The 14,587-nt window shown below is 38.4% G+C and overlaps 1 protein-coding gene across 3 annotated transcripts in view; it reads right to left on the bottom strand.

Moving 5' to 3' along the window:
• Positions 1-14,587, bottom strand: part of STARD13 (StAR related lipid transfer domain containing 13) — a 282,866-nt gene that overhangs the window by 227,113 nt on the left and 41,166 nt on the right. For all 3 annotated transcript variants that reach the window (XM_084201227.1, XM_084201228.1, XM_084201229.1), the window contains exon 2: positions 10,872-11,781. In XM_084201227.1, coding sequence (XP_084057353.1) covers positions 10,872-11,624 — 753 coding nt within the window. In that variant the 5' untranslated portion in view covers positions 11,625-11,781. The remainder of the gene's footprint in view (positions 1-10,871; positions 11,782-14,587) is intronic.

The following is a 14,587-nucleotide window of genomic DNA, read 5'->3' as shown; positions in this document are numbered from 1 at the left end:
TTTGCAACCATTTGAACACAATCTCCAAATAAAAAGTACCCATCAAGAAGGCCTAGTCTTTTTATATTATTATTTTAACTTTGATATCTTCATTCTGTTTAATGCAACCTAAACTCATGTTCTTAAGAACTTTTTACAAAACTGGAAACAATGCACACAGGCAAAGATGATCAGAGATAAATACTCTGAATGTATACATTCCAATTTATAGCAATTCTAACTATTTTAGAGTTTGCTATTATTTTTGGTTTGTATTCATGGTAAATTCTTTTACTTGAAGAAGTGGCAATTTTAGAGTTTGCTGTCTGTCATTCAATGCAAAATACAAGCTTTGTCATGTCTGAAAAGTTTGGTTTCAAAAGCGTTTTCTGAACTTCTATAATTTGTTTTTTGCCTTTATTTCAGAAAGACCTGAGTTTGTCCCTGCTTGCTTGGAATACTGGGGGTTTCCCACTAAGGATTCTTAATCTCATTTCTCTCTTTCAATTTTTTTTTCTTTTTTTTAGCATCAGTGGCATTATGTGCCCCCCAAGACAAGGCTTGGACAATTCAAGATAGCACTTGATCTGTGCTACACAACACACAAAACAGAGGGGTATCTTGATAGCCCCCTTGCATTAGAAATGAATCATAGTATTGCAACTTTTATTAAAAAAAAAAGCCTCAGGGTCTTTGGAATGTTTCTGTCTTCCAGGGGTAATCTTTTTTAGCTTAATCATCTTTTTATCTCAAAAACATGATAATTTTTCCATAACTATCGCTAGTTATTTGTAATACCTTGGGAAAATCTACAGCACAGCAGATAAAAGTACAGCTTGAGGTGAAGTCTCAGAGTCTAGATCCTTAGTTGCACAAATTCTCAGTAGTCCACTTCTCCTCAGTTTAGGCACCTATCTTGGCATGTTAATAAAAGGCAGTCTGTATATTCTTGCTTCTAGTTACTGGCTTTGTGTACTTTTCTCTTGATCTTGATATGTGGTGTACATTGTAAAAAATAAAATACATCAAAGTTGAAGTGTTCTGTTCTGTTGTTTCTTGGCAGGTTTAGCAGCTTTTTTTACATTTTAGTTTAAGTAAATCAGACCCCAGACTAACTGCCAAGGCTTTTGCCATGGTGAAAAGTCCTCATTAGGTAAATACTGAAATCTCACCATTATACTGCTTGAATAGGAACAATAAATAGTAACTGCAAACTTTACAGTAGTTTATCTACCATATTACTAATTGCTTCATCGCAAAGATTGGATTAAAGCCAAACAAAGTTTTTCTGCACATACATTAGAAATGAGCTGTTAAATCTATGATGTTAAAACATACCTATTCTAGACCTCATCTTTGAAACATTGGATTGATAGTGTAAATGCCAAAGAACTTAAGAATCCATAGAAAGCACACATAAAGAGAGCCCAGTGATACAATGCAAAAACCTGGTAAGATTTTACTGAAGTTAATTTCTGGAATAAAAACATTTCAAATGCGACATAGACTTCAATGTCCTGTTTGATTTATTTCAGGAGAACTCCAAGCTAATTCAGAGGAGATTTTCCTTCTCTGCACTGCAAAAGTCTTAGCTCTGAGATAATTCAAAACTGGGCAAGAGTTTTACAAGAGCATCAGTTTGTACAAAAGCTTGGATAGAAAGAACAATCTGTTTCCATTTTTATTACAATTTGAAATACTCCATACTTGGAGAGATTGTTTAGGAAAGGCTTGAGTCTTATGACACTTTCCTATAGAAAGTGACCACAGAAGAATGTAGTAAAATGAAATCTCAGATTTCAAGTCTCAATGAAGTTCATTACTTTTAAATTTTTTATGTATCTCTAAACTGGGTTCAGTCATGGATCTCAGTGTTCACACAGATTTCTGGTTGTATGGTCGCCTGCGATGTGGCAGTACCAAAATGGTCACAGATCCCTTTGCAAGTCAGATCATATCAGCTGGGGTCCCATGGCCCTACCAAAGAAATATGTCTGTTGCAATATCAAGCTAACATTACTTTATTAAAATTTCATGCCAAGAAGGACAGAGGGATCCTAGCTGTATCACTAGAGTCTGATTTTCATTAACTGGGCATGTGCTACCTAGGAAAGAAGTTTCAAAAGCACCTAAATGCCTTATAGGAAGTGCTACAATCTTCCCGTGGGACTTCTGTGTATGAAGAAATCTGTAACTCATTTTTCTTAATCCCTTTCAAAAACTTTTACACATTACAAAATATACTTTGTGAGGTTGTTGATTCAGTAAAGTTCTGTTTCTTTTTGGTTTTTTTTTTTTGTTTTTCTTCTCTGCTATACCGCTGTTCTATTGGCTGACTTGAAAAGCACACCAAATCCTAGTTTGTCAGCCAAACCAGCTTTAAAATGCAACCCTTCCCCAATCTCCTCATCTTTCGTGCAAGTTTCTGATCTCACAAGTTCTGCTTACTGCCTGTCCCACAGTTTATCCAGTGTCTCCATCTGTTCCTTGAAGAAATATCTTAATTTCAATGATAAGCAGATTAACAGATTTCTACATGTTTCTTCTGGTTCCCTGCACCTAAGACTCAGTCTGTAATTCTCACAGGTGCCTCTTCCCATGCTCTGACAGAGGAATGTTGTTCATCATATCCTTGACTTCAACAGGGCATATTTTCTGTTGACTTTTTTTCTCCTTCTGTAGAGATACATGAAACACTTGAATGGGCTTACATTGCATGGGTTCCAGATATTCTGAGATACTTTTCAAGAAGAATCTTGATACACTTCTTTTATTTTTTGGTCTCAGTGGCACCATAAGTGCATAATCTTTTTTTTATGTTTTCTAGCAAGGCCAATAGTAATATTGCTCTTTCCTGAGGTGGTCTTATGATTCTAAAATATTCAAATACACAACAATTAAAGTAGTCAATATTTGGAAAAAAACATAAGTCACAAGTAGTGAATATTTGCCCCATTCAGTATAAAACATCTGTTGTGTTAACTATTTAGTCTTCTGAAGCTGTACAGATAAATAAAAACAACAACAATAAATATAAACAATAAACAGTGCACTAATGCTCTTGAACACACTAAAGCAGGGGTTCCCAAAATGCTGTTTTGTGGGGTCTTTTAATGTGTGCAAATGGGCTTTGATGAGGCTGTGCAACAAAATTTGTTGGCAGTTCAGTATCTTCTTGGAAGGACAGCTATAAAGTTCTACATTAACCTAAACGCTGTGCAAGATAACTCAGTAATCTCACCTTCTGTAATATATAAAACATATATAAAATATATTTATAACCTAATTCAACACCAAGTTGAAATACACTTTGTAAATTTTCTAAAGGAATTTGAAAGTCAAGATGAGTTGTCCTTTTGACTAATTATCCAATTTTCTTCATTAGTTTATCCTAATTTTAATTTCTCACTCTTTAATTTCTCTCACTATGTCAGTAATTTATACTATATCCTACACATTTTTAGAGTGATGGTATTCTGCAAACTGCAGAAGAATCAACTGCAATGCAGTCCTCTGAATTTTTTGAGTGTTAGTCCCCCATCACATGGAGATTTGTTTATCAGCTCTGCTTTTGATAAAGAACAGGTTGTGTCCCCTCATATTACAACTTTTCCCCAGGAGGGTTTTGGCAGAGCCCAAGCTGAAAGGGACTGATCAAAAAAGTCGAAAAAAACCCGAGTGTATCCTTACTCCAACCTCAATGCTATAGCCACTGATGCCTGTCAAAGATGATTTTGTGATTTAAAATAAGTGTATCTGCTAATGGCAAGTAGTGTATCTTTTCTAGGGCCATATACATTTCTATTTTTTAATTCGGTGTTAATCAACACTGAGTGATGCATGCTTATTAAAACAGGCAAGCAATATGCAAGTATGCTGGAGAGATAAAGGGCAGTAATTTTGATAGCATCTACATGTTCTCCTACACGATTTCAATATACCAATTCTTTTCAGCATGGTTTTTAAGCATATCCTTAAATTGCTATTTTTCTTATAACTTTGCTGTTATTTTCCAAAGTTACTATAATTTCTCAGTAGAAACAGTCATGTAGCTAATGTTCACAACAAGCCGGACACAAGTGTCACCTTTTAATGGGAAATAGTCACACTATTAGAAATACTGAGGTGACAGAAAAAAACACTCAATGCAAAAGGCTATATTCACCATTAGCCCTTCAAATTTGTGAGGCTAATAAAAAATCCTTTCATTAACTTAATAATTATAAGTCCCTAAGCCAGCATTTATCTGACTCTTAATAGTAAAAAGCTGACTGTGATTATTTATTGACTGACAATAATGCATCATTGCTGAAGTAATCATGAGTTCTCCTGCCACCTTTTCCACACAGGCAGGAAATAAGCATAAACACTAAGAACCTTGCAAAGTTCGAATCACCATGTCCTTATCTATCAGGTCTTGAGAAAGTGCCACTGAAATACAGAAAGTACAAATCTTACAGACATACAAAGGAAATTAGAATGTATAAAGCCCAGTGCATCACTCCTTTCTTAGACAAGTAATTTTCCATTTTTCTCCCCTTAATTTCATCGCCTGCTCTCCCTGGCTATTGTTATTTCAGTGCTTGGCTCTCCTACCTGGGTAGATTTCCAATGTCTGCAGAAGATGACTGAAAGGAGATAATAATAACTGTATTATTCCTCATGAAGAAGTCATCACAAGTTTGCAACTGTTCTCCTCCTCTAGCTTTGGAGTCTCATTTTCATAGGGTAAAATGAAGTACAAACTTCCAAAGTATGGGAGGAATGAGAGTAGGAATTTGTTCTTTACTCTTAAGATGTTCCTCTCTAGTTTTTGCTCCTGTACAACTGAATTAGAGAAGAAGGTACTATTGAAGGGCAATTTTCAGATAGCTTGAATTCCACCTAAGTTCCACTGCCTCATTAATAAAAACAGAATAGTACCTCTCAGAAAAGCGCTTCAGAGTGGCTAAGCAAGGCCCTGAGCAGAGTGTAAGCCACCCAAGTACAAGGGTAAGAACCTTACTTTGGCAGCTCTAAAGTACCTGATCACAGATGTAGGCTTGACTGCTGCATTTAAATTGAATTAACTCAATATAATCTGAATAATGAAAATTCATAGGATCGCAGAGTCATTAATGTTGGAAGATACCTTCAAGATCTTATAGTCCAGCCAGAAACTCAGCACCACCATTATCAGCCCTAAACACTCCCAAAGACAGTGACTCTGCTGCCTCCCTGGGCATGTTTTTCCAATGCTTAACTGCTCTTTAGGTGAATTATTTTTATAATGTCTGATCTGATCCTCTCCTGGCACAACTTAGGGCCATTTCCTCTCATCTTTTCACTTGAAACATGCCAGAAGGCACTGACCCTCACCTCACTACATCATCCTTCCAGGTGGTTTTACAGAGTGAGTGAAGTCTCCCCTGAGCCTCCTTTTCTCCAGGCTAAATACCCCCAGCTCCATCAGTTGCTCCTCATCAGACTTGTGCTCCAGACCCTTCCACAGCTCCATTGTCCTCCTGTGGACATGCCCCAGCCCCTCAATGTTCTTTTTGTAATGAGGGGCCCAGAACTGAACGCCAGATTTCAGGTGTGACCTCACCAGTGCAGAGTACAGGGGATGGTCACTGCCCTGGTCCTGCTGGCCACACTATTGCTGATACAGGCCAGGATGCCACTGGCCTTCTTGGCCACCTGGGCACACTGCCAGGTCAGATTCATTGTCAAAGACTTAAAACTTTCTGATTCCTTTCTCATAGGGTATGATTAAAATATTTACAAGTCACACAGAAGGATACACATATTTTAAGAAATGATAGTTGACTTCAAGGACTATGGCTTTTGAATAAATTATATGGGATTTATCTCCTCTTCTTGTGACTGCAGCAACTGACAGGAGAAGACTGACCAACATCATCTACCTAGACTTCTTTATGGCCTTTGACACAGTCCCCCATGGTATCTTTATCTCCAAGTCAGAGGGATTTGAAGAGTGGACTGTTTGGTCAATAAGGAATTGGCTGGAAGGACACAGCCAGAGAATTGTGGTCCATGGCTCTCTGTCCAGGTGGAGGCCACTGACAAGTGCTGTCTCTCAGGGCTCTGTCTTGGGACAGAGTGCTCTTCAGTATCTTCATCACTGACACTGACAGTGGGATCGAGGGCACCCTCAGTGAGTTTTCACATGACACAAAGCTGGGCAGTGCAGCTGACACAACAGAAGGACAGGATGCCGTCCAGAGGGACCTGGACAAACCTGAGAAGTGGGCCCACAAGAACCTCATGAGGTCTGACAAATCCAGGTGCAAGGGGCTGCACCTGTTGGGGCCATCCCAGACGTGAGCAGACTGGGAGAGGAACTCATTGAGAAGAGAATAACTTGGGGTTTCTTGTAGAGGAAAAGCAGGACATGAACCAGCAGTGTGTGCTCACAGCCCAGAAAGCCAACTGCATCCTGGGCTGAATCAAGCAGACAAGATGAGGGACAGATGCTATGGAAACTTCCATATTGTGTTTCAGCAAATTTTTCCAGCCTAAATCTTGTGATTTAAGCTAATACAATTATTATTAAACTTTTCATTTGGCAATGAGTAATGAGAGTAAAAATTACCTAACTGTAGTACAAGGATGAACAAGGAAATTAATGACAGCAAGTGAATAATCCAGGAAAGAGAAACTGATCATCCATTTTTTTTCCTAGTAAATGACTGTTTTCTGAAATAATTTTCAGAGTTCAGTTGCCTTAGCTTTAAATGTCAAAAACAATGGAGCTTTCACAAACTCCTTTATGACACTACAGTTTTCCTTGAAGATTTACTGATGGTGAAAGGTGATGGCACAGCTCCCCTGCTAACACAATACAGAGCTGAACACAGAGGCTGTCTTTGACATTGTACTGGCCACTCCCATGCCTGTGCAGCCTCCTCCAAAAGTCTTTGAACTTACAGTCTGAAGGCCAAATCCTGACAAAGATATTCATTGTGAATGCTACCTTAATTACCTAAATTATCTGTTTTGGTCATCTTGTCTCTCCTGGGGAGTGGCATCTCACTCTTTGACCCAGCTGAACACCGTAGCATTCAATGCAAATATTAGTCCATCATTATGGTGCTTTAAACAAACAAGCAGGTTTGGTTTAGATCTTCCTAAATGCGTTGAAAGAGTCATGGTGTAAATATAAGCACAGACAGGGAGGCTGCAGAGGGGCTGCTGGAGCACCTAGCAGTCCTAATGGTTACTCTAAGCAGTTCCTTTCCAGCACGTGGCTTTCCTGACTTATCCCATTCTCTCTCAAGGGAGAGACAAACAATAGAGGAAGCTGTGACAACTCTCTTAGGTGCCCTAAGTAATGTCAACAGCAACAGAAACCTTTTTGGCTGTTCCAGTTGCTAATATGGGCTGCCCAAAAAAAGTATTTGAAATTGCTCCAGAAAGGATTTTCCGTTTGCTGCCATGATGGTAGGACTATGCTTGTCTCTTTGCAGCAGCCAACAATATTAGCAGGATTTGTATACAATCCCTGGAGTTAGGGAAGATCCATGACAATTCACACTGTCAAGGGTATGATTTCATAAAACTTTCTTATTGCCTAATATCTGTCAAATACCTTCAATTATTTGCTTCCCTGAAATGTTACTCCTGAAAGTAACACATATTGTTTTCAGGCTACGTAAGGTTAGAATAAGTTTATGGATGGAAAGTTGAATAGTAGCTCCTGGTTAAATGTAGCCTTCAGCTGTGTCCTGCTCAGTATAGTTTGAAGATATGACAATCTAGAAAAATGTTATGTTTCAGAAACTATTCTGAATAATTTATTGCCCCTGAACACGGAGCTGGCTGCACGCACAAACACTGCATCAAGTTTGATATGAAGGCTTGAAGTTAAAATAGCAAGGAAAAATGGCTGAAGGTGCCACTTCAGAGTTGCAAAAGAATCTCTGGACAGAACTAACCAAATAATCATAAAATCATTTAAGTTGGAAAGAACCTCTAAGAACATTTAGTCCAACTATTAGCCTAAGTGTTTGGGCAGAACTGTGTTGGGCATTAAATGTACTGCTGATTACAGACTCCTGACAAAAAAAAAAAATAGATTGCCAAATTTAGCTTTTATGAGAAGGCACAGGAAATATATGTGGAACTGCCGTAAGGGTGGAAACTCGGGACCATGCTGAATTCATAAATTGAACAGAAGTACCATTTATCTTGTACCACTCAGAAGAGGCAGAAGCCTTTGGAAAAAGAAGAAAGAGCATTTTTTTAAAGGGCATCGTTATATGAATTGTTTTCAGCAGTTTCTTCCACTTGACAGAGTTGGCAGCATACTCAAGTTGAATTTTTTCCATCTTCCCTCTACTTGTTTACTGCTCTTAAGGGTTTGTCTCTAGTTATTAATTAGAATGAAACAAAAAGTTCAAGAGTTGTCACCTAAAAGCGTGTAACAACTATTAAAGAGGAGATTGGACAGTCAGAGACACTGACTCTGCTTGTGGTGACTGCCTGCAAGGGCCAGCTCTTCCTTCTTGGAGAGGGTGACAGCCTTCCCTCCTTTCTAGAACTTCGATAGGAGGTTTGCAGTCAGGTGCATCTGGGTAGGAGTGTCCCTGCAGGATAGATCTTAAACACAGTTTCACTGGGAACTCCAGTAGCAAGGATTTAGCCAGGATCTTGTGCAGGGTGCTCTGTATGATTGTCTATATCTGTAAGGCCAAAGTAATCTGTTTATTATAGGATTTTTAAGTTTAAGGTTTAGCAATAACAGTTGCCCTTGTCAGCATTTTTACCCCATGCTGTCTTTATTTATTTGATTTTTTCCACTAGAAAGACATTTCTCCCCAACACCATTTGTTTAGAAATAAGTAACTTGACAGTGACATACATATGCTTCAACCAGAGTCATGGGGAGAGACTTCAGTCTGCTTAGTAATGCATGACTGCTGCTAAAATTTGAGACACAAGACAATCTTAATATTTATTTTAAATTTTTTTTTTAATTCTTGGAGGTTTTTCTTGAATGATGCTACTTCTTTACATAGAAAAATATAAAAGACAGGACTGCAACATTGCATCCAGTTTTTGAAATGTTTTGACACCTTTACTGAGATTTACTAGGTAATTTCACATGCTTGTCTGGCAATTTATAATCCATTATTTTGCACTACAAGCTGCATCCTTGAGTTTATTTTATGGCATAGACATAAAGTAAACTAAATGACAACATCTCCTGGCGTCTCCCTTTTATCTATGGGAATGACCTTCAGTAAAGAAAATCCAAAGGATGTTGTGCATCCATTTTGAGATATATTATTTTCCTTAATGTGAATGTTTCTGAGTAAATGAGGAACTAAGTCTTGGCTTAGGTTAGAAGAACAATGCAATTACTTAATAAACCATGTGTCATGAGAATCAGGGTCAGTATTGCATCAAAAGTTGCACTGTTTGGGAAGCATCTTTGGGCCTTGGTCTTCTAATATTATCTGCTGAGAAAAATTTCTAAAAATCTGGCTTATTTCTTTGTGTGCTGATGGGTTTCTGCAGTGAAGTTGGGGTATGTATGAAATACAGCACAAAACTCCCACTCACTTAAGGGCATAATTAGTCACCTCAAACTGGAGATAGATTAGAGAAGCAATTAAGTATTTTACGCCATAGTTTTGATGTAAAGATGGACATTATAGTTCAAACTATAACCCCTTCATTTAATCAGAAATCAATGAAGTAACTCTGTGTTATAAGCACTAGAAGTAAAAGGACAACTGCAGACAGAGTAAAATAAAACACTGGGTAAAAGACTACAGGACTACAGACTGGTTTTCAAGGCACAGAGCAGATTTACATGAAAAATAACTTTTAAAAGTTGGAGGAAGGAGAAGAGAGGACGGAAAGGTATGCCTGGCCTGCAGGTTAAGATCAATTTGTGCTGCAAGGTCAGGAACATTGGAATTCTAAGGGTTCTAAGGGTTTGGTTTGGTTTTGCCCACTATTTGGAGTCACTTCTTATTTTTGTACTAGAACTGAACTTCTCCAATGATAAATGTGTTTAGCTCCAGTCATTTGGTTTGTCACCAGCTGTGAGCAGGGGGAATCTGTGCTTATTGTCCAAACTAGTGACAATTCAGCTGGGAGATTTCTGTTCTTCCAGTTCCAATAAACAAAGGTAATTTACTCAAAGCTTTTTTCTGGAAAGGTTATATATAGTTGGATGATTTTTATTACCCTGGGTTTTTAATTGTGTCCTGAAAACTTATGTTTTCATTTTGGCCACTGGTCTATAGAATGTCATGATATAAAACCGCACAGATTAAAAAAAACCCAGAAAACCCCAACCAACCAACCAACCAACCAACCAACCAACCAACCAACCAAAAAATTTATATATACCAGTCTTTAACTTGTCCTCTATATTGTTGTAATGAAATAATAGTACAGAAAACAGTTATTAAGTGGAAACAGTGCTGTGGGTTAGGTGGCTCGGTGCTACAGTGCCACCACACTAAAAGCCTGTTTTTCAGTATGAAGAAATATATTCTGCTCTGAGACTAAAAATGAGCTCTATCCCTTTAGAACAGTCCTCAGACTGTGTGCTGTACATGGCATGATATACATGGCATGATATATGATCTTGTAGAAATGTAGGAAATGGAGCCAATGTTCCCATTTAAATAAAAAGGAAACCAGAAAACCAAAGTTTGAGGTTCAGGCTAATAGAAGTGTAGTCAATCTGAAGCAAGATTTGTTTAGTGAAAAAAGCTAGTACACTTTTACTGTAGGTTTAGGTTCTTAATTTTGTAATTCACAATAATTATCATCCTTTAACAATTTACACAACTCCTTTTCCACCTGTAACCAACCCTAAATGACCCCACTTATTTAAAACACACTTGAAACTAAAGAGTAGCTTGTATTACCTCCAGCTCCATGTGTTTTTCTTCTTTGTCATGGTCCTTCAATGCCTTTTCAGAATGATTATTGCAGTCTTCTAAATGACAGATATGCTGATATTTAGTAAGTTCATGTTTAGCTTGCCTTCCCTGGGTAACATTCCTTCTCTGAAGACCTTTGAAAAATGCCTCATACAGTGGCAGTTCTGTAAATGCATCATGATCACCTCTGTTATCTGCTTCTTCTTCTTCAGAAGAAAAATCATCTGCTTCTCCTGCCTCACAAATATGGAGCTTAGTGCCAGCTTCATGTGGTAAAAATTCAAAATCAGAAAATGTGATAGCACATGGTTTGTGTTGTATGACTCTGATCTCATAATTTGCTTCTGGTTTCTTGTTTGAATTTTTTCCTGTGAGGACTGGCCATTCTGTGTGCATGGGAAGGTTTAAACGATCTTCCTTTGATGTGTGCCTTGTAGAACAGGATAATTCTTCACACAGGTGCTTTGTCTCGGGCTGGTTGGTGGCACTGGCACGCCCTGCAGCCATGCCAAGTTGTAAGGATGTCTCATTGTGGTCCAGGAAGGATGACACAGACAGCAAGCTCAGCTCAGGTTCCAGCAACAAATTCTGAAATTCATATGGACTTGTCTGATTGTCTGTCTTTTTTTGGTATTCTTCATACTTGGCTTCCTTTGGAGTTCCTAGGCACTCAGCAGATGTAAGATAAGGTGAACCCTGTTCTTCATAGATGTTAGTTTCCATTCCAATGGGTTTCATCCATCAGAGATCAAAATTATTCATTCTTGCTTTTCTTACAAAACATTTATCTTCATGTGTAGCCAGGAAATATATTCTTAGTTTTCCAAAACCATGATTACACAGTCATTATTAATGTTCGGAATCTCATATAAAAACATCTGAATCCTTTAAGTTTCTGGAAAAAAAAAAAATAATGACAACATGCTTGCAATGGAGTACACCAGCAAAAGTAACCCTGAAGCTTGAAATGTCTATATCAGATTTACTTCAGATTTACTTGTGCCTCTTCAAAAATATTTCATGTGTGCAGATTAAATGAACTTAAAACATGAGAATTTTGACTTGTTTTGCTTATAGACTAGGAAAGAAATGGCAAATGCAGAAACATTTTTTAATTAATGACTCTAAGTTGATTATTGACACAACAGTTCAGAATCATTTGAAGTGATGCTAGACAAATGTTTTGTTAACTAAACATGCCTCTGTTCACTGTAATTTCATTGTCTATTAAATCACAGACAACTTTTAAACTGCTCTGATAAAGCTACTAAAATGCCATAGGGAAAAATAAGGGACCAAACACATGGAAATGTCACAGGGAAAAAACAGAAAAGAAGATGTTAGTACAGGTGTGATTTTCTGTGTCTCGAATTCAGTGAATTGGCAGTGCAGTGCAGCACCTGCCCATTTCCAAGAGATCTGAAAAGGAAAAGGAGGAGGCTAAAAATAACAGAGAGTTTCAGTACTACATAAAGAGCTGGCCTTGTCTGCTTTAAAAGTCTTAACTTCTGTGCTCACACCTAGGCAGGGCACCTCCAATGCACTGGGAGAAGGGAGCAGCTGAGGAACTGATCTCGCATCACTGAATAGCTTCTGTTCACCCATGCATGTCATTTACTTCTTCTGACAGATTGAATATTGGTAGTATTTATTTTAATGATTGTTTCAGTACTCCATCTGTGAGAGAGCAAAGCAGAACAGAAGCTTTTCAAAATAAAAAGAGAAGCCTAAGCCTTTGATATATGTGGCAAACCTGTCAGTGATGAGGAAGATGTGTCAGAAGGCAGCACTGTGACTGTCAAAGTGGGAAGCAAGCAAAGTAAGATGCTGGCATGTGATGTGCCTGTCACTGCATGTGCCATAAACTGAGCAATGCACACCAGCTAGGCATATTTTAGTGCTGGTTAGTGTGTATTTTACTGTTACAGGCATGCCTCTGGTAATAGAAGGAATACTGTAACACATACAGAGAATTTGGATTTATTGTATTACCTTTGTCATTGAACTGCAGCTGTAATAGATGTGAGCATGCAGGTACACACTGTTTATGTAGACCTCCTCTCAGCTATTGATAGCTATTTAAACGTCAGACAATACTGTAAACTGTCTAACCTCCTGCTGGAGTCAGTGGGGAGAGAAAAATGCTTCCAGAAGGTAAATGCTCTCACTTATCTTGTTTACCTATTTTGATGTGAGAGAAGTCTCCATCCTGGCTTGACTGCCTAATACAAAACTATAGAGGATGTCTAGACAAAAAAGCTTACACCACTCATCCAGCCTTTAGAGGGACGAATAATGCCAACAAGAATTTCAGCCCGTAGCTGTGGTTCACAATAATAATAGATTACATTATCTATGCATGAATGAGAGACCTACTGCTGAAAGCTTCATTTTCTCAGGTGCCTCAGGTTAGTAATTAACACAGAATTGACTGCAGTTCCAGAATGGGGAGAACTAGTTAAGCAAAACATCTTTGAAAAAGAAAACACATTCCCACATTTAGATGGAAAGATTGGAAAAACCAACTTTTTGCACAATATCTTGTACATTGTGGGCACAGTGGAAAGGCCTCTTGCCATTTCAGGTGACTATTACCTGTGCTTTGCTATGAGCCATCACCTTTGCTTCTGAGTCCCTGACAGGAGCACCCTGGAAAAAGCCACGCTCCCACCACACAAAGCCAGCTATAAGCCAAAAAGTTCTGCCCACTCTAGCAGACTGCCCAAAGGGCAGAAAAGGAGCTTTGGCCTGGCTGCCCACATCAGGAGAGAGGGTGGGATGTGTTCACCAGCCATTGCTGCTGGTGGCTGTCCCATTCTTCAGCTGATTCCAGAAGAAGTAGCAGTGCTCAGGTCTCCAGGCCTCCTCCAGAGACTCTCTTTCCCAGTCTTCATCCCTTCCTATTGTCACTCTTTCTTCCCATCCTTGGCCCATTTCCTGGACCCTCTTTAGTTTTGATAATGCTGCCAAGCAGGATCTGCTGTGATGACATCTGCAGAAATACACCTCTGTGCTCATAGTAACATTGCTGTGAGCCAAACATGCAGCAAAAAATGCTCCAGAAGCAGTTACAGAAATTCTCAGGATCACAGGATGAGTTGGGTTGGAGGGGACCACAGGGGATTATCTGGTCCAACCTTCCTCCACAAGCAGGGCCGTCCTGGAGCACATGGCACAGGATTGTGTCCAGACACTTGTTGAACATCTCTGGAGATGAAGAGATTCCACAACCTCCCTGGGCAACCTGTTCTAGTCACAGAGACTAGAACAATAGAGAATAATAAAGTTATTACACAATAAAGAAGTTCTACCTCATATTTAGGGGTAACTTCCTGTATATTAATTTCTGCCTTGAACATCAAATTCTGCAGTAGGCATGCCCAGGATAAGTGAATTATATATTTTTTATTTCTAGTACTTTAGGATGATGCTTTAGACTCCTGAACATGAATTATCATCCAAAATATTGTATTTTTCATTATCTCTCTATATAACTCTATATTACTAGCATTTACAATCAATACCCAACTTCTTTTAAAACTTTGCTAAGTTATTTCTCTCAAATGAGTTTTGGTTTTTACAGGATATGATGTAAAGCTGTTATTTTTACAGTTTAATTGCAAAAATCATGAAAGAGCTTTTTCTGTTTACTGGATTTGCTATTCTATTGTACTCTTTATTTTTCCTGGGATGAGACTGGA

This window comes from Fringilla coelebs, assembly GCF_963513975.1.
Source record: "Fringilla coelebs genome assembly, chromosome: 2".
In the NCBI taxonomy this organism is placed as follows: domain Eukaryota; kingdom Metazoa; phylum Chordata; class Aves; order Passeriformes; family Fringillidae; genus Fringilla; species Fringilla coelebs.
The sequence above is the reverse complement of the archived record's forward strand: the minus strand, read 5'-3'. Positions and strand labels throughout refer to the sequence as shown.